The sequence below is a fragment of the Manis pentadactyla genome, chromosome 6 (genome assembly GCF_030020395.1).
Source record: "Manis pentadactyla isolate mManPen7 chromosome 6, mManPen7.hap1, whole genome shotgun sequence".
Taxonomy (NCBI): domain Eukaryota; kingdom Metazoa; phylum Chordata; class Mammalia; order Pholidota; family Manidae; genus Manis; species Manis pentadactyla.
In genome coordinates this window covers 58,806,651-58,830,114 of record NC_080024.1, presented here as the reverse complement: position 1 = coordinate 58,830,114, position 23,464 = coordinate 58,806,651, and the positions used below count along the sequence as shown (strand labels likewise).

General features: G+C 38.0%; 1 protein-coding gene across 3 annotated transcripts in view; it reads left to right on the top strand.

The window, feature by feature from the left end:
* Nucleotides 1-4,715: 4,715 nt before the first annotated feature.
* Nucleotides 4,716-23,464, top strand: part of AGPS (alkylglycerone phosphate synthase) — a 170,964-nt gene continuing 152,215 nt past the window's right edge. Inside the window, exon 1 of one of the 3 annotated variants that reach the window (XM_036879401.2) lies at nt 4,716-5,141. In XM_036879401.2, the coding sequence (XP_036735296.2) occupies nt 4,816-5,141 (326 nt within the window). In that variant the 5' untranslated portion in view covers nt 4,716-4,815. The remainder of the gene's footprint in view (nt 5,142-23,464) is intronic. The other 2 variants (XM_057503892.1, XM_036879398.2) reach the window with 2 other exon arrangements.

Sequence of the window (23,464 nt, the reverse complement as noted above, 5' to 3'; positions counted from 1 at the left end):
ACTTCTATAATGGATAAAATAAGGAGACAAAATACCAATTATGATATAAAAGATCTGAATTATACCACCTTTAGGTCAAATTTGTATTTGGGGAACACTGTACTCCAAAATGAGAGAATATAAATTATTCTTGTCAAATATATGGAAGCTACTTGGAATTCAATAGTAATGGAAACATTCTTGTCAAAACTTTAAGTTAACTGCTTATAAATTTATAATCCTAAACACATATATTGGAAAACAAACACAAAAAGGCTGAGAAATCAATGAGCTAAGCATTCAAGAAATTAGAAAATAAAAAAGGTTGAAGATAGGAAATGATAGGAATATTAGCAAAGATTAATAAAAAAGAAAGCATATATGTAATAGGATCAACAAAGTAAAAAGTTGGTACTTTAAAAAAGTAAGAAAATTGGCTCTTCAAAAAAAGTAATAAAGTTGATAGGTGTCTGACAACTGATTTAAAAAAAAAAGACTGGGTAAAATAACCAATGTTGAGAATGAAAAAAGGGATGTTACCAAAGATTCTATAGACATTAAAACCATAATAACTGATACTACGAAAAACTTCTGTCAATAAATTTGAAGCAGACAATTTGCTAGAAAAATACTATCAAAAACTGAAACAAGTAGATATAGAAAATTTGAATAGCAATAAACTATTTAATCTGTAAATAAAAACCTCATAAAGATAACTCTTGATTCCGGTTATTTCTTTGGTGAATTTTAACAAACATTTCAGGAAGAAATAATGATTAATCTTACACAAACTCTTCTTGAGACTTGAAAACAAAGGAATACTCACTAGCTTATTTAATGAGGTCAGCAAAACCTGACATGTTTCTATTAGAAAAAGGAAAATAATAGACCAACCTTACCTATAAACATAGATACAAAATCTTGAAACAAAATTTTAATACTCTGTATTCAGTAACATATAAAAAGGCCAGTACATCATGACCAGGTTGGGTTTATGTCAGCATTGCAAGGTTGGCTGAACAGTAGAAAGCCAATCCACACAATTTACTATATTAGCGAAAAAAAAAAAAAAAGGAAAAATCATATGACCATTTCAATAGATGCAGAAAAAAATATGATAAAAGTCAATATCTACTCATGATAAAAATTCTCAGCAAACTAGAATTAGAATGTGAGTTCCTTAATATGTGAAAAGGCTTGTTAAAAAAAACCAGCAACCCACTTCAAACAATGGTGACATGTCGAGAGATTTCCTTTGAAATCAGCAACAAGATAAGGGTGCCACTACCACAACTTCCATTCAACAGTGTACTGGATGTCCTGGCCAGCTGTGTAAGGCAAGACAAATAACTGGAAAGAAGAAATAAACTATTATTATCCACAAATGATATAACTGAATGTGCAAGATCTAAAAGAATATACAATAGTTAAGACAGTGTAATACTAGGTTAGATACATAAACCAATGAAAGAACACAAAGCCCCAGAAATAGACTCAGGCTATATGGACATTAAATTTATGACAAAGGTGGCAATGTAGAACAAGATCTTTTCAACAAGTGGTGCTCAGACAATTTAGTACTCAAATGGAAGAAAAAAAAAGAAAAGTGATCTCTACAACATGAACAAAACTCAAATTCAGGTAAACTGTAGGTGTAAATGTAAAAGGAAAAACAATTAGGCTTTTAGAAGGCAATATAGGAGATTCATCTTCTTCCATATTCACAAATGATGATATCCAAATGGTCAACAAATATACAAAAAAGGCACTTGATCTCATTAGTAATCAGGCAAATGCAAATTAAAGTCATATTAAGATAATAATATATAATGGCTAAAACTAGACTGACAATAACATGTTAGAGCAATAGGAACTCTCATATGCTGCTGGGATAGATTTTGTATAATTTATTTTCATTATCTATTAAACATACACAAACTCGATGGCCTAGGATTCCACTTTTAGATGGGTACTTAACAGAAATTCATCTATATATCAACCTAGAGACGTATCAAAGAATGCTTCCAGCAACCTTATCCACAGTAATCTCAAACTGGAAACAACTTGAACATCATTAATCGGAGAATAAACCCTGATATATACATACTTCCAATGGAATGCTATACAGATAAGAAAATGAATGCACCACAACTATAATGCAACAACATAGATGAATTTCATAATGTTGAGTGAAAGAAAACAGACATAAAAGAACATACTATATGATTCCTAATATACATGTGCCAAAAAAGGTTAAGGATGCAGGCTTAATTGTTAAACTATAAAGAAAAACAAGGGAAATGCATATGACAAATGTCAACACAGTAGTTACCTCTGGCAGATAGGCAGGTGGTGTGTTTGGGAGAGGGCATGACGGGGACTTCTGGGGTGCTAGGAATGTCCTACTTCTCGACCAAGATGGAAGTTATATGGGTGTTTGGTGTGTGATAATTTATGCTTTGGTTCACTTTTCTTCTCTGTGTTATATTTCATAATAAAAGAGTAAAAAAATGCAAGAATTCCTTTATTCAGGGATCACTCAGCAGCTCTGAATATAAGTAGTGAAAAGCAGTGCAGTAAAATTTGGTACATATTTCAGGAGTTAATCTATCCTATTTAGATTTTTTTTGCCTCATATGTTGTAAATGCAAATAAAAGCCACACCATGTAATTCCACAAGTCATGGACTCAACCCTCTTGTCTCAGTTTGTGGTCTTCTCTCCATTGGGATCTGAGTTATTAAGGCCCAAGTGTCCCAGGTCATGAGAAGGAACAGGTTCAAAAAGATGGCCCTCCTGAATATGATATTCACTAAAGTTTTGCTTTCTGTGGGAATCATAAGCATCTCATTTGTCTGTGCATTGTTCCTCTTAGAGCTAAGGAATGGCTGGAAAAAGGGGCACTCTGTTTGTGCTCTGCTTTTGTAAGAGGAGAGAGGAAACACTTCAGGATTGCCTACATCACACTTATTCTACCAATAGTATCACAGTTTTTTCCCCATGTATAGCCTAACTCCTAATTAATCTAATTGTACCCTGTAGACGAGGCATTGGCTTAAATACTTTTGCATCTCATGGAACATAGTAAAGAATTAGGTATAATAAGTTCTCAACAAAGGCTTTTACTGCCTACATGTATTTAATTACAGTACACATGTTTGAAATGTAGGTAATCAGCAGCGTTTCCACTGGGATACAATTTTGCTTTACATCAAGATTTCCTTCACCTGGAAGAAAAGGCTTTTTATTATTCTGTTAATATCCATAAAATAAATTTTGCCTCCTGAAAGCTGGCAAGAAACATGTCCATACCTCAATTTGGACAAGACTGAAGAAATCAGTTAACTACATTTACATTTAAAGCATGCCAGTAGTTTTAGACTGAGCTCTCCAGGAGTCAAACAAAAATTAACAGTCTGGGTACATTTCAAAAAGATTCTGAGGAAGTTGTTGCTTATATAGCATTTTGGCAAGAAATCTACAAATTTTACATGATTACAGTCAAATGTGCTAGTTGGTTCTCTAATGCTCTTCCAGTAACATCTAGAAAGGGTGTGAAAAACTCCACAAGAGTGGCTGTACTCTCAAACTCCAGGAACCTTTCTCCTAAGAGCACTCAGCAACCACAGTTTACTGCTTCTCCTGTCCTTTTCTTCATTCCCCCTTCATTAGACATAGCCAAAGGATAGAAGCAGCAGTTAAACAGGGTTGGGTTCAGTGATTCCAGAGCTAGACTGGATCTTTAATGCTGAACTCTTTCTTAAGATCAAAAGATCTAGCATACAAATCAAATCCTCCTCACTGTTGCCTCAATTTCTCAGAACTATTAAATAGTTATTTTGCATTAGTCAAATAACTGCTGTAATGTCTTGACTTTTTCATAGAGCCTGCGTTAGAAAGTGGTTTTTCAGAAAGGAGGTGACTTCATTGGGCTCGGAAAGCTTACGGTAACCCTTTCGCTTACCATTCCCAAGAATTATCTTTGAATTGCACATTATGCCAAAAGGAACTGTACTTCTGATGGTTAGGTCTGTAAGGGGGCTTTATAAAAGCCTATCAAATCCACTGGCTAAAATCGGCAGTGGAGCACTGTCCTATGAGATCCCCCTAATTTCACCACTGCCATTGTCCAGCAGTGGAGTCAATTTGTAAATAAGCAAGAAGTCTTAAGAAGAGCTGTTGGGTAATTTTACCTGCAGCAATAAAAAAGTTGCTCCCGTTAAGGTAAAGAAGGGCACAGCATCCAGTAAAGAACGAGAACCTAGGCTGTAACTCAGCTTTCGCATTTACTAGCTGCACGCCCTCGGGCAAATTAGTTTCTCCAGCCTCAGTATTTCCATCTGTAAAATGGAGATTACTTACTTGAGATATAGCATTAAGTAGAGTGCCAGGCACGTAGGGAGCGATGAGAAAATGATAGCTATTTGCTCTAACGGTTACAAGCAATAAGAGAATTTTGAGTCACTTTAGTGACCCCGCAGGGAGGAGGGAGCGGGTGAGGAAGTAGCAGCTCCTTTAGGGAAATAATGGGGTTGGTTAATTTGTCAGATCCGGCACCAACTGCTCCAGGGCGTCTGCCCCTCAGACCACACCCAAGGGCACCCCCAAGGTATCAGAACACGCCGGGGGAGTTTGTGGTTTGGGTCCTGGTTCCCCCCAGCCTGGGCAGGGCCGTCCCGGGACAGCTACAACTCACCTGCCAGGCAGGTGAGCTCCCTCCGGGCGTGCCCGCGGAGGGCGGGCTGGCGCGGTGGGCGGGAGCAGAGAACGTGAAGCTCCCGGCGCACTGCACCCGCCGCCCAGTCGTCGCGGTGGCTGCCGGGATGCGCCGCAGCGAATGGTCGCGCCGGGCGCCGCTCTGAGCGACCTTTCACCCGAGCCCAGCGGTTCCCGGCGGCGGCACAAGGCGGAAGCCATGGCGGAGGCGGCGGCTACGCCTGCAGCAGGCAGGACGGGCGTGGGCACGGGCTCTGGCTCTGCAACAGACCGGGACGGGGACCCGGAGCGGGATCGCGCCGGGCGGAGGCTGCGGGTTCTCTCGGGCCATCTTCTGGGCCGGCCCCAGGAGGCTCTGAGTACCAATGAGTGCAAAGCACGGAAAGCCGCGGCGGCGCCCACTGCCACTCCCGCCGCTCAGGAGTCAGGCACCATCCCCAAAAAGCGGTGAGTAGCGACTCTATGAAACGAGCTGGAGGAAAGGGGCCAGGCCCGGCCTGTGCTGCTGGGGGGTACGAGGAGGAGGGAAGGGAGCTGACACGGGTGGGCGGAAGGCATCCCGGTCCCTGGAAGTGCGCACCGGTCTGTCGAAGAGAGAGTGGACGATACCTGGACTCTTTATCAGGAGGGGAGCGGGATGGAAATGGTGGATTTTGGTCACTATTGAGAGTTACAGACCTGGAGAACTCTTCCTGGAAAGGTCTTGAAGGTTCGGGACCCTTTTTCTTGGATTCTTAAGGCCAGGCATTCATTCTCTATCTTGAATTAATACTCTGGGGCCAACATCGTGGAATGAATGGGAAATGACTGGGTTCTATTACGATCCTTCGAGAAGATAACAGTTTGTACTACATGATGGGTCTCTTCTAATTCGTGCAAGCCTGGGAACGAGCCGGCAGTGGTGGCTCCTGGAAGAAGGTGCTGACTGATTTCTGTGGGGCAGGTTTCCGCTAGTTTAGAGGCATGGTCTTGTGACTTTCAGGGAGGAATCAGAGGGATGGGTTAGAAGCCGAAAGAAGCAGAAAACTGCAGACGCTATTCAGCCATTTAGTCTGTAGTGGTTGCTACTGAGCTTTGGCGTAACCAGAAGCTGAAAGACACTTGTCTGTGGTTGATGATGTTTGTAAGAGATGTTGACTTCCGACTTTTTGGAGAAAGCTTAAGCTCTGATGTAAGCTACTGGGAGATGTATTTTCTGAGATGAGGCTTTGTCAGGGTGGATAAACTTTGAGAATGGAAAAAAAAAGTTGCTAATGTTTAACGTGTACTGTCGATGTGCCTGAGATTGTGCTAAATCTATTTCTTTTACTCCTCTAAATTATGAGGTAGATGGAGTTGTCTCTCATTTTACAGATGAAGAAATGAAAGAGACATAGAAGCCTTTTAACAGTTTTGGGTACGTTAGGTTGAAGGCTTTTCAGAGTAAGGATTGTCTGAGTAAATCTTCAACTTTTTTTAGAAATAGCCTGACAAAGGAGAAAAGTGTTCTTGGCAGAAAAACAGTGTGTTCACAGGGTAAGCAATGAGATACAGATTAGGAAACTACTGGGAGTTAAGTGTGGGAGGACTAGGTGAGAATGATGGGATAAAGGCTGGGGAAGGCTTGCCTTGTTGCAGGGTTTTAGGTGGGGAAAACATGATTACCTTGACCTTTTAGAAAGGTCACTTTGGGCACTGTAGGGAAGAAGGTTAAGTAGTTTAGTAGTTTAGTATATAATGGCTGGGAATTTAGAGAGTTTGAATTTCTGCTACACAATTCTAGCTGCATGACCTTGGGCAAGTCATTTAACCTCTCAGAGCTTCAGTCCCCTCAACTGTGAAAGTGCGGACAGTAATTTTTGCTTTGCAGTGTTGCTGTGAGAATTGAAAAATAAAGAGTTAAGTGACTAAGAGGTTAGTGCAATGCTGGTTACATAACCCCTTCAACCTATGGAAGATAAAATTTTCATTGAGTGCAAAAACAGGGAGAGCAGTAAGGAGACCGTTAGCCCATGAGAAATGTTGCAATTCTGAACTAAGTCATTATGTTGGGAGTAGGGAACCTGTTTGAAAAATGTCAGGAGATAAATTTTCAATAATTTGGTTACCAAGTGGCGGGGGGAGGAAGGAACCAGGGATCACAACTGGCATCACTTGATGTAATAATAGATGTCATTGGATTTAAAAACTTACATTTTTCTGAATGGCTTCATGTACATTTATGCCTACTCCTTTGTAGGCATCTGTGTGACTGTACAGTTATCTGCAAGTTCACACTCTTAGAACTAAGTTGGTAGGGCAGATTTTCCTGATGGTTGGATCTAGGGACCTTGGTCTGCAGTATTCAGAGAAAAATAGTAATGTTTGTAAGGCAGACTGGGGTAATGGATGTGGATGAGGCTTCCTATGGCTGAAGTGACTGGTCTATGTGACTACTCCATAGACTAAAGATACAACTGTAACTCATTGATGGCATAGATTACAGCAGGTAGAAAACTCTGTTCTTTGATTCAGGGTTAGGTGTGGCTAGTAGTAAAATCTAGTCTTGTACAACCGTGTGGACGTTTGGATCAAAATATGAGGGAACACAAAAACTTGTATTAGATGGAACATAAAAAACTTCCTCCAAAAGTGATCTACTTAATATATTGTTCATGGGGAACTCAGGTCTCCCTTCTACTTCCTATTGCTTAGCTGGGCCTCATTTTGTCAGCAGCAGAGTCTAAAGGGAAGGCAAATGATGGAGCCAGGAGCCAGCATGTATATTTAACAAAGTGTGAGTGTGACTGTGTATCAGTTATTTTGGAATTGTTTAGTGATGTTTGTTATTTGTATAACTCCTCTTTTCTTACCTTGGATGATGTCATTGGTTGTAATTCTTTTATCTCATGGCTTGTTATAATCATGGAATTAGAGGAGTGACTTCTTGAAACTTCATGCTTTCATTCCTTTCATATCCATAACAGTCATGTCTGTGTTAATTTTCTCAGTGTATAGAGTAGTTCCTTTATGACAGGTATTATCCTAGGCACTGGAGGTAAAGAGATGAATAATAGTCCTTGGCCTCAAAAAGTTCACAATCTAGCAAAGGAGAAAAACATTACAGTACAGTTTGAAGAGCCAGTGTAGATAGAGGTTCAGATGTAGCACAAAGAAGAGAGTGATATACTCTATCTAGGGATCAGGAGAAACATTCTGGCGAAGGTTTTAAAATATGGATGATAGTGTGGCAGGTTGATTGGGTGGTGAGGAGAGTTAGTATTCCAAGCAAAGGTAACAGCATATGGCAAAGCAAGGGGGCATGAAAGTGCGTAATGTACTTAGATAACTAAACAATTAATTCAGTATTGGTAGAGATGTGAATAAAGTGAAAAGAGGGTACTGATTGACAGGTGATGGAGGCCTTTGGTCTGTAGGTCGTCAGTCCATTCATTCATTTACTTATTCATTTACTTGTTTATATGTGAATAGAGTGCTAACCATGCATCATAGTAGCAGTGAACAAAAACTGCCCTTAAGGGCTTACATTCTTGTTAGGATGCAGATACTGAACAAACAAATAGTATAGTGTGTCAGATGGTGATAAATGTAATGAAGAAAAATGAAGCAGCTCAAGGGGTTAGGAGATGGAGAACCCATGAAGATAAGCTGGGAAAGGACAGGGTCAGGTTGGTTTTGGGTTTGAGAGAAATCACACCAGTTGCAGTGTTAAGAATGGATTGGAGAAGGATGAGGATGGACGACATAGGGAGATCAGTTAGGTGAGGCTTTTGTAGTAGAAAAGATTAGAAAGAATAAAGGATTAAAGCAAAATGATGGCAATGAGAGTAGAAAGGAAAGGATAAATTTGAGTTTTGGAAGTTGTGCATTAGGTGATACTTAAAATTATGTCACTAAATGCCAAGGGAATTTGGAGACGATGAAAATAGCAAAGGGATGATAAGAGTCCTGAGGCATGTGGACGATTGGGAGGGCTGACGATTAAAACCTGTTGTTCTTGTCACATGGTCTCCTAGGAGTTGGTCTAATTACTTCGATCCAGGAACATATCTTCCCATTATTTGAAGTTGCTGAGCAGAGTTTTGAGGGAGATAGTTTACTTTTAGACTCTGTTTTTCTGTAAGTGTGTGCTACTCTATGAACAGTTTCTTTTTGGTCTTGCTTGTGCATGCAGTTTTAGATTCTCAAAAATCATAGTAAATGTCAATTGAGGATGTGATATTTTTATGCCTGGGTTTTGTATTTTTTTTTGTATTTTTTTAGAGCTATTATAATGTTATGAAAAAGAGAAGAAAAAATCCCTTGTTTACATCCATCCCTCCATACTGATAACCACTTTCCCTTTTGTAATTTTGTCTCCAGCCTCATTGTGGTTTGCATTAGTCAGGACTGCTCTTACAGAGATTATAGATTCTCCTGGTTCAGATCAAAAGAACGGTAATAATTGTTTAATTTGCTTGCTTATACTGTCATTTATACACACCATTCTTTAAAAAATAATGTATTATTTAACATCTACCAAAAGCCTTGGTTAGATGGTTTCCAGAGGAAAAAAGCTGAATTAACCTTTTCTAAATGTTTCCTAGGAGGGCAGACTGAAGCTGTAACAGCTCATGCATTTCTGCAACTACATAATTTGCACAAGTGGCCTGACTTGTGACTTAACACCATTTAATAAAGTTAGAGCTTATTTGAGTAGTTATGCTGATTGAAATTCTTAGCCTACTTTGGGTTTTTAGCTAGAAATTCTAGTGATAATAGTAATTGCAGTTTTAATTTAAGTCCTAATGTACCAGACACTGTGCTGACTTTATGCACATTATTTTATTTACTTCTCACAACTGCTCTGAAAAGTAGGTGATGTTATATGTATGTTACAGGTGAGGAAGTGGAGCTCAGAGTAATCAATTTGTCTAAGTCATGCAACAATAAAGTAAGAAAGACAGCATTTAGAATCTGTTCTGTTTTAGGAGTAATGTATTCTTTCCCCTATGTGGTATTACTGCACTTGATGTTCTGTGTGGTGGTGGGGCAGGGAGGATCTACTTGGTATTCATCAAGTTGCTTTCTTTATTATGCCAAGTTTCAAACCTTTTGTGATTAAATAAATCATGATCAAATATAATGTCTTATAATTAAGAAGGAAGACATTAGTTTATATTATACTTATGAATAACTTATAAAATATAGGATCCTGTCAAAATAAAACTAATAATGTAAGAAAATATAATGCATGGTTTTAAAAAGATAGATCATCCTATTTCCCTTTGTGAATGGATTTTGCTATTTGACTTGTGGGAGAAGACAGTGTTGATAAATAAAGGGAAAGCAGAGGAGGAATATGGAAGACTTAAGATGGGAGGAGAAAGGAGGAAAAGAGAAGTCATGGAGGATTTACTGCTCAGTTGTAGGTCAACTATCTTTAGACAGTAAATGAACAAGACACCCGAAAGACTCGTTATTTGGTATCATACTTTTGAGACGGACCACATCTTCTGCAAATAGATGTCTTTATCTCAGGAAGTTATTTACCATAGAGTTACCTACCCCCTGGTCACCTAATACAAATATCTAGGAATAAATTAAATGATGTGTTTTTAGGTTGCAGAGAAATGTGGTAGTCAGATGAGATGGTTTATGGAACACTTTAACAACAAATGCTAAGGAAGTATTACTCTTTTCAGGTTATTGTTACATTATTATTATTATTGAGAGGATAACTTCTGCTGTTTAACGGATGAGTATGTTAATTTCAACTCCAAACCAAATGGAAGGATTCTGAGTAGAGTTTACTCATTTGACATCAAGTAGTAACTGCCTTCCTCCATTAGTATTCTCTTTATTTGTTGGGCTTTAGGGTTAATATTTAATTATGTCACTGTCCCACATCCAAGTTCAGAATCAGTTGAGAAGACACAGAATATAGATAGACAGAGGTAAAAATGTCAGCTTTATTACTAGTAAAGCCAGTGGGAAAAAACAGCTTAGGTCCAGACTACCTGACATTTACCTTGAATTAGCTAAACTCAGTCACAGGTAGTGTTGGTCCGCAGAAGGCTTCCAACTTCTACAAGGCAGAACCAACTCCAGTAAGCCTCATACATGGTACTGAGAGACTGGAGTATAGAGTGTAGCAGATGGAGTCTAAAGGGAGAAAGGGCTGACCCTGGGTGCTTGGTGCCTTTTCTCAGAATTCACTAACCAGGTAAATCCCTCCAGCCATGAGAGAGTGAGTGTATGAGGGTTGGGGGGAGTCCAGTACTGTTACTCTTCTGATGTCCCTCCACATTGAAAATTGGAGGCCAGACAATGGAGGTATTGCTGGAATATTTTTGAAGAAAGGAAGGGAAAGGGCCGAAAACTTTATGGTAGCTGAACCATTTTCCACTTGAGTCATTTGTGTGTGTTATCCTTATTGCCTTCGAAATACTTTATAATTTCCATGGTAGGGCAGTTCAGGTCCCCCAGGAGGTCTGCCCAAATTTGCCTCTCTAGGCTTCTCTCTTTTTCATTAATACCTACTATGTACTTTAGCTACACATCAGAATTACTGCTATTCCTGGAATATGCATTTCCTTTCCTCTTCTCTTTCTTTGATAGGTTAGTGTTTCCCAAAGTATAGTACACACAGCACTGATGGTCCTGAGGTAGTTTTGGGTGGTACATGGATTAAAAACTTGGAGGGTTATAAATATTTGTGTGTGTGTGTGTGTGTGTGTATGTATATATATATGGATACATATATACATATATATATACATACACAATTATTTTTTGTTAAACTCTTTTGAACTATACATGACTTACTATAAAAGTAAATGCACAAATTGTAAGTTTACAGGTTAATCACTTTTCACAAAATGAACACATTCTTCTTATCAGCATTTGGATTAAGAAACAATATTACCAGTACTCCAGTACCTCGTATTCATTTCCAGTGTCTCCTCCCATCAGGATAACCACTACCTTGACCTTTTCTTTTAATTTTTTATTAAGGTATTATTGATATACACTCTTATGAAGGTTTCACATGAAAAAACAATGTGGTTACTACATTCACCCCTATTATCAAGTCCCCACCCATACCTCAATGCATTCACTGTCCATCAGTGTAGAAAGATGGCACAGATTCACTGTTTGTCTTCTCTGTGCAACACTGTTTTCCCTGTGATCCCCCACACCATGTGTACTAAACATAATACCCCTCAATCTCCTTCTCCCTCCCTCCCCACCTGACTGCCCACACCCCTCCTCTTTGGTAACCACTAGTTCATTCTTGGAGTCTCTGAGTCTGCTGCTGTTTTGTTCCTTCAGTTTTCCTTTGTCGTTATACTCCACAAATGAGGGAAATCATTTGGCACTTGTCTTTCTCCTCCTGGCTTATTTCACTGAGCATAATGTCCTCCAGCTCCATCCATGTTGTTGGAAATGGTAGGATTTGTTTCTTTCTTATGGCTGAATAGTATTCCATTGTGTATATGTACCACATCTTCTTTATTCATTCATCTACTGATGGACACTTAGGTTGCTTCCATATCTTGGCTATTGTAAATAGAGCTGCAATAAACATAGGGGTGCATATGTCTTCTTGAATCTGAGAAGTTGTATTCTTAGGGTAAATTCCAAGGAGTGAGATTCCCGGGTCAAATGGTATTTCTATATTTAGTTTTCTGAGGAACCTCTGTATTGCTTTCCACAATTGTTGAACTAGCTTACATTCCCACCAGCAGTGTAGGAGGGTTCCTCTTTCTCCGCATCCTCCCCAGTATTTGTTGTTCTTAGTCTTTTTGATGATGGCCATCCTTACTGGTGTGAGGTAATATCTCATTGTGGTTTTAATTTGCATTTTCCTGATGATTAGTGATGTGGAGCTTCTTTTCATGTGTCTGTTGGCCATGTGAATATCTCTTCATATCCTCTGCCCATTTTTTGGTTGGGTTATTTGCTTTTTGGTTGTTGAGGCATGTGAGTTCTTTATATATTTTGGACGTTAACCCCTTGTCAGATATGTCATTTACAAATATATTCTTCCATACTGTACGATGCCTTTTTGTTCTGCAGATGGTGTCCTTTGCCATACAGAAACTTTTTAGTTTGATGTAGTCCCACTTGTTCATTTTTGCTTTTGTTTCCCTTGCCCAGGGAGATATGTTCATGAAGAAGTCATGCATGTTTATGTTCAAGAGAATTTTGCCTATGTTTTTTTCTAAGAGTTTTATGGTTTCATGGCTTACATTCAGGTCTTTGATCCATTTCAAATTTACTTTTGTGTATGGGGTTAGACAATGATCCAGTTTTATTCTCTGACATGTAGCTGTCCAGTTTTGCCAACACCAGCTGTTGAAGAGGCTGTCATTTCCTCATTATATGTCCATGACTCTTTTATCATATATTAATTGATCAAAAATGGTTTTTATATCAGGGCTCTCTAGTCTGTTCCATTGGTCTTTGGGTCTGTTCTTGTGCCAGTACGAAATTGTCTTGATTACTGTGGCTTTGTAGTAGAGCTTGAAGTTGGGGAGCATAATCGCCCCGCTTTATTTTTCCTTCTCAGGTTTGCTTTGGCTATTCGGGGTCTTTTGTGGTTCCATATGAATTTTAGAACGATTTTCTCTAGTACGTTGAAGAATGCTATTGGTATTTTGATAGGGGTTGCATTGAATCTGTAGATTGCTTTAGGCAGGATGGCCATTTTGACAATATTAATTCTTTCTATCCATGAGCATGGGATGTGTTTCCATTTATTGGTATCTTCTTTAATTTCTCTCATGAGTGTCTTGTAGTTTTCAGAGTATAGGTCTTTCACTTCCTTGGTTTGGTTTATTCCTAGGTATTTTATTCTTTTTGATGCAACTGTGAATGGAATTATTTTCCTGATTTCTCTTTCTGATAGTTCATCATTAGTGTATAGGAATGCCACAGATTTCTGTGTATTAATTTTGCATCCTGCAACTTTGCTGAATTCAGATATTAGATCTAGTAGTTTTGGAGTGGATTCCTTAGGGTTTTTAATGTACAATATCATGTCATCTGCAAACAGGGATAGTTTAACTTCTTCCTTGCTGATTTGCATGCCTTTTATTTCTTTGTGTTGTCTGATTGCCATGGCTAGGACCTCCAGTACTATGTTGAATAGAAGTGAGGAGAGTGGGCATCCTTGTCTTGTTCTTGATCTTAAAGGAAAAGCTTTCAGCTTCTCGCTGTTAAGTATAATGTTGGCTGTGGGTTTGTTATATATGGCCTTTATTATGTTGAGGTACTTGCCCTGTATACCCATTTTGTTGAGAGTTTTTATCATGAATGGATGTTGAATTTTGTTGAATGCTTTTTCAGCATCTATGGAGATGATCATGTGGTTTTTGTCCTTCTTTTTGTTGACGTGGTGGATGATGTTGATGGATTTTCCAATGTTGTACCGACCTTGCATCCCTGGAATAAATCCTACTTGATCATGATGGATGATCTTTTTGATGTATTTTTGAATTTGATTTGCTGATGTTTTGTTGAGTATTTTTGCATGTATGCTCATCAGGGATACTGGTCTGTAATTTTCTTTTTTTCGTGGTATCTTTGCCTGGTTTTGGTATAGAGTGATGCTGGCCTCATAGAATGAGTTTGAAAGTATTCCTTCTTCTACTCTTTGGAAAACTTTAAGGAGGATGGGTATTAGGTCTTCACTTAATGTTTGATAAAATTCAGTGGTGAAGCCATCTGGTCCAGGAATTTTGTTCTTAGGTAGTTTTTTGATTACCAGTTCAATTTTGTTGCTGGTAATTGGTCTGTTCACATACTCTGTTTCTTTCTGGGTCAGCCTTGAAAGGTTGTATTTTTCTAGAAAGTTGTCCATTTCTTCTAGGTTATCTAGTTTGTTAGCATATAATTTTTCATAGTATTCTCTCTTAATTCTTTGTATTTCTGTGGTGTCCGTAGTGCTTTTTCCATTCTCATTTCTGATTCTTTTTATGTCAGTAGACTCTCTTTTTTTCTTGGTAAGTCTGGCTAGGAGTTTATCTGTTTTGTTTATTTTCTTGAAGAACCAGCTCTTGCTTTCATTGATTCTATTGTTTTATTCTTCTCGATTTTACTTACTTCTGCTCTAATTTTTATTATGTCCCTCCTTCTACTGACTTTGGGCCTCATTTGTTCTTTTTCTAGTTTCGTTAATTTTGAGTTTTGACTGCTTATATGGGATTGTTCTTCTTTCCTGAGGTAGGCCTGTATTGCAATATACTTTCCTCTTAGCATGGTCTTTGCTGCATCCCACAGATTTTTGCGGTGTTGAATTATTGTTGTCATTTGTGTCCATATATTGCTTGATCTCTGTTTTTATTTGGTCATTGATCCATTGGTTACTTAGGAGCATGTTGTGAAGCCTCCATGTGTTTGTGGGATTTTTCATTTTCTATGTGTAATTTATTTCTTGTTTCATACCTTTATGGTCTGAGAAACTGGTTGTTACAATTTCTATCTTTTTGAATTTACCGAGGCTCTTTTTGTGGCCTAGTGTGTGATCTATTCTTGCAGATGTTCCATGTGCAATTGAGAAGAATGTATATTCTGCTTTTGGGTGTAGAATTCTGTAGATGTCTGTTAGGTCCATCTGTTCTAATGTGTTGTTCAGTGCCTCTGTCTCCTTATTTTCTGTCTGGTTGATTTGTCCTTCAGAGTGAGTGGAGTGTTGAAGTCTCCTAGAATGAATGCATTGCATTCTATTTCCCCTTTTAATTCAGTTAGTATTTGTTTCACATATGTAGGTGCTCCTTTGTTGGGTGCATAAATATTTATAATGTTTATATCTCCTTATTGGATTGACTCCTTTATTATTATGTAATGTCCTTCTTTGTCTCTTGTGACTTTCTTTCTTTTGAAGTCTATTTTGTCTTTTACAAGTCCTGCAACTCCTACTTTTTTCTCCCTGTTAGTTGCATGAAATATCTTTTTCTATCCCTTCACTTTTAGTCTGTGTATGTCTTTGGGTTGAAAGTGAGTCTCTTGTAGGCAGCATATAGATGGATCTTGTTTTTTTTTATCCATTCAGCGACTCTGTGTCTTTTGATAGGTTCATTCAGTCCATTTGCATTTAGGGTGATTATTGATTGGTATGTACTTATAACCATTGCAGGCTTTAGATTCATGGTTACCAAAGGTTCAGTGTTAAATTCCTTACTATCTAGGAGTCTAAGTTAACTCACTTAATATGCTATTACAAATACAACCTAAAGGTTCTGTTTTTCTCCTCCTTTTTCTTCCTCCTCAATTCTTTATATACTAGGTAGCATATTCTGTACTCTTTGTCTATCCCTTGATTGACTTTGGGGATAGTTAATTGAATTTTGCATTTGCTTAATAATTAGCTGTTTTACTTTCTTTACTGTGGTTTTATTACCTCTAGTGACAGCTATTAAACCTTAGGAACACTTCCATCTATAGCAGTCCCTCCAAAATAGACTGTAGAGATGGTTTGTGGGAGGTAAATTCTCTCAGCTTTTGCTTATCTGAAAATTGTTTAATCCTTCCTTCCAATTTAAATGATAATCTTGCCAGATAAAAGTATTCTTGGTTCCAGGCCCTTCTGCTTCACTGCATTAAATACATCATGCCACTCCCTTCTGGCCTGGAAGGTTTCTATTGAGAAGTCTGCTGATAGCCTGATGGGCTTTTCTTTGTATGTGATCTTATTTCTCTCTCTGACTGTTTTTAATAGTCTTTCCTTATCCTTGATCTTTGCCATTTTAATTACTATATGCTTGGTGTTGTCTTCTTTGGTTCCCTTGTGTTGGGATATCTGTGCATCTCCATGGCCTGAGAGACTATCTCCTTCCCCAAATTGGGGAAGTTTTCAGCAATTACCTTCTCAAAGACGCTTTCTATCCCTTTTTCTTTCTCTTCTTCTGGTACCCCTATAATGTAAATATTGTTCCATTTGAATTGGTCACACAGTTCTCTCAATATTCTTTCATTCTTAGAGATCCTTTTTCCTCTTTGTGCCTCGGCTTCTTTGTATTCCTGTTCTCTAGTTTTTATTTCATTTATCATCTCCTCCACTGTATCTGATCTGCTTTTAATGCCCTCCATTGTGCTCATCAATGATTGGATCTTTGACCGGAATTCATTCCTGAGTTCTTGAATATTTTTCTGTACCTCCATGAACATGTTAATGATTTTTATTTTGAAATCCCTTTCAGAAAGATTCATGAGGTCGATGTTATTTAAATCTTTCTCAGGAGTTTTATTCATAATTTTACTTTTAACCAGTTTCCTTTGGCATTCGATATTTGTATATGGTGTTCTCTAGTGCCCAGAAGCTCTACTCTCTGTAGCTGCTCAGCCCCTGAAGCAATGTCAGGGGTCACAGGGAAGTGGTATTGGTGCCTGTGGGGAGGAAAGAGCTCTTTCGTGCTTCCCAGCTGCTATGCCTGCCTCTAGTGCCAGAACCAGTGGGCCGAGCACACAGTATAAGTCTCTGTGCTTTGCTTTTGTAGTTGCTGTAGGTGGGGCTTCCTTCTGGCTTGCCTAACCTCAGGGTAGCGTTTACTGTTTTTGTAGCCAGGTGGGGCTGGCCAGGAGAATGGCACAGTAAGCTGCCTATCACGGAGGGGTCCTTGAAGCTGTGTAGCCACCCAGGGAACTGGAGCGCCTGAAGATCATGAAAGCTCCCAACCTGCTGGGCAGAGTGCACCCAGACAATTTTGTCTACCTGTCCTTTCTCCTGAGCAGTAAGCTCTGTGCAATCCTTGCCGGTTTAGCAGCCCTCTTGCTGTTAGGAAGTCTCTCAGACTGCCCACCTCCCTTTTGTCCCAGATCAGCGGGATATGGATCCCTGCTTTCCACAAGTGGCTGGAATCTCAGTCTCTCCAGGAATTCTGCCTGTTTTAACTTTCCAATCCCCTAATCACGAGAGTACCATGCAAGCACCATGAAATGTAGGTTTGTGCTCCAAGAGCAGATCTCTGGAGTTAAGTATTCAGCAGTCCCAGGCCTCCACTCCCTCCCCGCTCTGTTTGTCTTCCTCCCTGCTGGTGAGCTGGGGTGGGGAAAGTACTTGGGTCCCACGAGGCCACAGCTCTGGTACATTACCCTGTTTGGTGAGGTTTATTCTTTTCTCCAGGTGTATGCAGTTTGGCACAGTCTTCTTTTCTGTTGCTCTTTCAGGATTAGTTTTATTAATTATATTTTTGTATTATATGCAGTCTTAGGAGGAAGCCTCTGTCTCACCTCTCACACCGCCATCTTTAATCCTTTTCTACCTTGACTTCTAACATTAGAAGTTTGGCTTTGTTTGTTTTGAATTCTATATAAATGGAATTACAGTGTGTGTTCCTTTGTGTTTGGCTTCTTTCCCTCAGCATCATGTTTGTGACATCTATGTTGTTGCATCCAGTTGTATTTTGTTCATTCTCATTGCTGAATTGTATTCTGTTGAATGGATGTATATCCACTCTGTTATTGCTGGGCATTATCTATTTGCTAGTTTTAGGTTTGAGTAGTTGTTTGTTTTATTTTGAAGCACCTGTCAAACTAGTCTTTACAGATATTACTGCATAGATAAAGGCTAAAATCATTAAAATAGCATTTAGTATTTGATATGTTCAATTTTAAAAGTACATAAATTATCTGAGGGTAAGAAACAAAACTCCTAGGTACCAAATCATCTTATAAACATATTAACTTTGTAAACACAGTTACCTTAAAGTCTGCGATGTTCAAATGTTATTCATGAACCTTTTAAGCTTTTAGCTTGAAGTCACAAGTCTAAATCTTTATTTACTTACGTATTTTAAATTCGTTAAAAGGCAGTCATCCTTACAGGCCAGATTCTTTTGAAAATTTTAAGTCTATAAAAGATCAATTTTTGCATAGTTTCTTAAAAACATTAACATCTGATTTTGATTCTCTTCTCTTAAGCATTAATATATTTAATTCTAAATCTCTTTGTAGGTGAAATATGCTTACTCATTAAGGAAGGCAATTACTGTTTTAGGTGAACTGCTGTTAACTTTTGTCAAGGGAGTTTTGCCTCTTGGGTGAGATTTGGTTATAGGTATCATCACTCACGAAGAAAATCATTGTATTGTATTGTATGTAATATTTGGCCTTTCTGGTATATCTGAAGTTACTCACTAGAGGTTTGGGCCAGGATGCTGATCAAAGTCTTATTGGCAACTACACCAGGACTGTCTGAACTCTATTAATAATTGCCATGTCAGCGTCCTCATACCACCAACTGGAGAGTGTTCATGTACCCTGGGACCTTGTAATCAAGTAATATGAATAATTTGTTATAGTCAGAGGTTGCAGTTCTCACTCAGATTGATTATGTAGTTGGATTTTGCATTTTTTCTAAAGGTGTTTGAACTTTACAAGAATCCAGCATCAGGGATATTAAAATGAGACCAACTTAAATTCCATTCTGTTGTCAAATTGTATAAATCAGCACTCTCCACTAGAGCTTTCTGTGGTGGTGGAAATGTTCTGTAATCTGTGCTGTCCAATATAGTAGCCACTAACCACAGGTGGCCATCAGTCCTTGAAATATGGCTAGTGTGACTGAGGAGCTGAATTTTAAATTTTATTTAATTTTAATTAATCTAAATTTAAATAGGCCCATGTGACTAGTGATACCATTTGGATAGCACAGGCATAGATTGAAACCTAACTCATCCATTTTTGTTCCCAAATGAACTTATTTTTCTGGGTTTTCATACATGTGTTAGTATTAGCACCAGTCCTATAGTCACATCCTTCTACCCTTAACTCTTGAACTTCCTTTCATTCTTTTCTTTTAAGATTGAACTCTCTTGAATTAATTTATTCAAGTTAATAATTAATTCTACAGTTAGCCTGCTGCACTGTATATATGTTTACTCTCACCTAATCCTCACAACCATCCATTTTACAGATCAGTAAGTAAAGGTCATAGATAATTGCCAGAAAATAGTCACTTGCTGTCTATTCACAAAAATTCTTAAATGTGAAAGTGGTAGAGCTGAGATTTTCAGATTTTTTTATCTCAAGTCTAGAGATTTTTTGTTGATACTATGCTGATATCATCAAGTCATATTAATTTTTCTTCATGGTCTTTCATCCATTTTGTGCATTAAATGAGTATCAGTCACTATGTTCTAGGTGCTTGGGCTCCATCACTGAACAAAGTGGACAAAGATTTCTGCCCTCATGAAACTTGTATTCTAAGGGGAAATATGAGTAACTAAACATAATAAGTGAATTTTTAGGTCCTCTAGGGAGATAAAGTAGAGCAGAGTAAGAAGATAGAGTTCAAATTTTAAAAAGGATGTCACTGGAGACCATGACACATGAGCAGATATTTGACAGAGATGAAAGAGTTTAGCCATCTGGGTATCTAGTTGGAAGAGTGTTCCAGGCAGAGGAATAGTGTGCGCAGATACCCTGAGGGGAGGTGCATGTCTTAAGAAAATGAAAAGGAGTCACTTCAGAATCCCCCAACCACTGTTTAAAGTATGTACCTTTTAAACTCAGCTTCTCACTGACCTGTCTCTTCTGTTTTAAAAAAGGTCTCTTATTCACACCACATTTTCTCTCACACATTTTTCCTTATGTCATGCTCTGGAAGATGTTGTTTGACACCAGGCTTCAGGATCTATTGTTTTGGGAATTTTCCTCTCACTGTGAGAACTGGGGGAAGGAGATATTAAGCTATTATCTGTTACTTCTTCCTCATGAGTTCTCATATTACCAACAATAACTCTAAAGTCATTAAGTATCATGCTGTGTAATAGGTAGGCCTGGAGGCTTAATTCATTTAAATCATCTAGATACTTTCTTCCCATCTCCTCACTTGTTTGAAACTTAATCTGCCCAAGTTTGTTGGCAATTTATTCAGTGATTTCTAAGTGCTAAGCACTGAGGAGGGTTAGCACATAGTTTTTTTGCCTTTGGGGATTTGCAGGTCTCCTAAAGGAAGCCTGATGTGCCCTCTCTCACTGCAGGGTGCTAAGTGCTGTAATAGGTATGGCAGGAGAGTGATGACTGGCAGCAGTGGAAAGGCAACTTCATTTCAAAGAAACAAACTTGAAGAGTTGTGAGGGTACTATTCTGTGTCAAGGTGCTGTGCAAAAATTCTTAAATGTGAGAGTGAAAACCTTGATGAGGGCATTGGAATGAGAACAGAATTAGAATTAGGGTAGGAGAATGTGGACAATATAATAAAGTTTATAAAACTGGTCTGACAGTTGGCTATAGTAATGATGGGGGCCTTTAGCTATCTGGATAGCATTTTGAAGTCTTATTCTGGTAGCAGCAGAACACCTGGAAATTATTTTGTTATTACAAAAAAATGGAATTATAAATAATTTATTCTGAAATGTTATACATTTCTGTTGCAGAAAAAAATAGAAAATAATAGGTAAACAGAATGAAGACAAACATCCACACTAATCAAGAGATAACCATTGTACTATCTTGTGTCTTGGCATCTTTCAGATGTGACATGTGTGTGTAAAGTCATGCTGTAACACTGTCTTGAAACCACCATTTTTCACTCACTACATTGTGTATAACTTTCCATGTCAAGAAGTATTAATGGGCAACATCATCCTCAGTGACTAAACAAGTATTGTACCATGTAGGTACCAAAGACCAGTACAGTATTATATTTGTTTCCAATTTTCCCTTATTATACAGATTGCTGTGATAAGTTTTTTACAGTTAAATCCTTAAAAATTTCTTTAAGACACATTTTTAAAAAGGGCTTTCATGGGTTAAAGAGCACTGGAGTGTATCATGTTTACCTCAGTGGGCAGAGGCAGAAATAAAGGACAATTGTTTGGACTTAATTTTGACTAAGAATAAAGAATTGGAAATGATTGGAATCTTAGGAGAAAGAGTGCCATCATGTTTGAGCAGATTTATATAATTTAAGAAAGCAGTTTTTTAGAAATTCTAATAAAAGTAAATAGATATTTTGGCCTGAGTTGCTAAGGGGAAAACAAAATATGACCCTAGGGAGCCTTAACCCTGCCTGGACCTCTGAGGTGATGAGGAGAGAGTGCTGAGTCAACTGGCTTAGGTATGCCAATTGAAACCACTTCTTAAAATGTATTTGTTTTTATTATTATCAGCAAATGTACACTCCATGCTTATTCAGATGGCTTGTACTTACTCTTCAGGCAAATCCCTCTGTTTGAGGTGATGTACTTTAAAGATTATAGATAGTGTCAGCAGTTTTCTTTTTCTCCCAAAATGTTATTTGAAAAAGTTTAAACATATTGCAGAGTTTAATTTTATAACCAACCAGTACAGTAGTACAACCACTTAGATTCTACCATTAGCATTTCACTGTGCTTGCTTGTCACATAGTTATCCATTAATCCATTCTTTTCTCCATTTAGTGTTAGTCTGTCATATTTTGTAAGAAAATCAGTAACTTCATGTTTGAAGTAAACTCTCCTGTATTAGCTTTCACCACTATTGGGGGAATTTTAAAGTTAATATTTCTTACTCTTCAATCTTCATTTTCATCTTTTGAGTTATTGGACATTTCTATCTGAGTATCTTGGTGTTTTGAATTAAAAAAATACGTTTTTGAGGTTTTGCTCTTTTACATTGGTTTTGATTTATAGATAGTATTTTGTCTGGAATATGGAATTTCTACCATATTCCAAAGCAATTGGAAGTTTAGGTGCTTTCTTCTCTCAGTTAGAGAAGAACACTTAGTTTCTGAGCTCTTGTAATACTTTGTACTCCCTGTATTTAGTGAGTTTGCTAGGTAGTGAGTTAGGATATTTACTAGCAAAAGTATTTGTGAAGCTTCACTAATAAATTTATTAGATTGCTAATAGAATTTGGTTTTATTTCCAAGTTCTTGCCATCTACCATTATTTTCAGAAAGTCCATTCTAGTTTGCTGTGCTTGCTTTCAGATTTTACACAAATGGTAACCTTTTTATAAAAAAAAGAAATTCTTGTTTTTTAGTATGTGTATTAATTAGGACTTTTAGTTATAAGTATTAATTTAAGCCAGGTTAAAACAGAAAAGGGGAATTTATTATAAGAGTATAATAATACAGTATGGTGATTGCTAGCTTCAGTTCTTGCTGGTACCTGCTGGATGTTTCTCTCAAACTAGCCTTTTCTGGTCTTCTGTCCAAATGGTAAAATATGGCCACCCTACTCCTCCAGGGTATTGAGCCAGTAGCAGAAAATAATTGAACCCCCTCGTTCCCATTTGCTGGGTAATGTCTACATTGTTCTTATCAGCTATTGCCTGGAAAGAAATGGTGATGATCTTAGTACAAAAATAGCGGCCCGAACCACTAAACGAGCTGAACTAACTGGCTACCATGCATTGAAAGATGTCGTAACCAGAACGTGTACTCATCCTTTTTGATGATTCCTTCCCCAGAATCTTGTTCCATGAGTTATCCTATTTATTTTCCTCTTGGGTCACCAGTCTTTTCTCCTTCATTGACTTCTGGCTTCTTAAAAGCTATATCCAGATAATTTTTGAAATTGTTTTCTCTCTTCATTACTCTTTTGAAACGGCTCTCTTAAAAGTCATCAATAACCTAATTATGAAATCCTTACTTGTCTTCTTGAACAATTCCCAGTACCTGGTAGATAATCTTACCTCTTTCCGTAGGCCCCATGTAATTGCACTGCCCTGGTTTTCTTCCTGCCCTTTCTCTCTTTCTAGTGATGCCTTGGCTGACTTTTCTTTCTTTTGCTGCCTAAACGTACAAATCCTTAAGATGAATATTTAGTCCTTTCTTTTAGATGTTCTTCTTTAGTAATCTCATCTACTCAGACTGTATT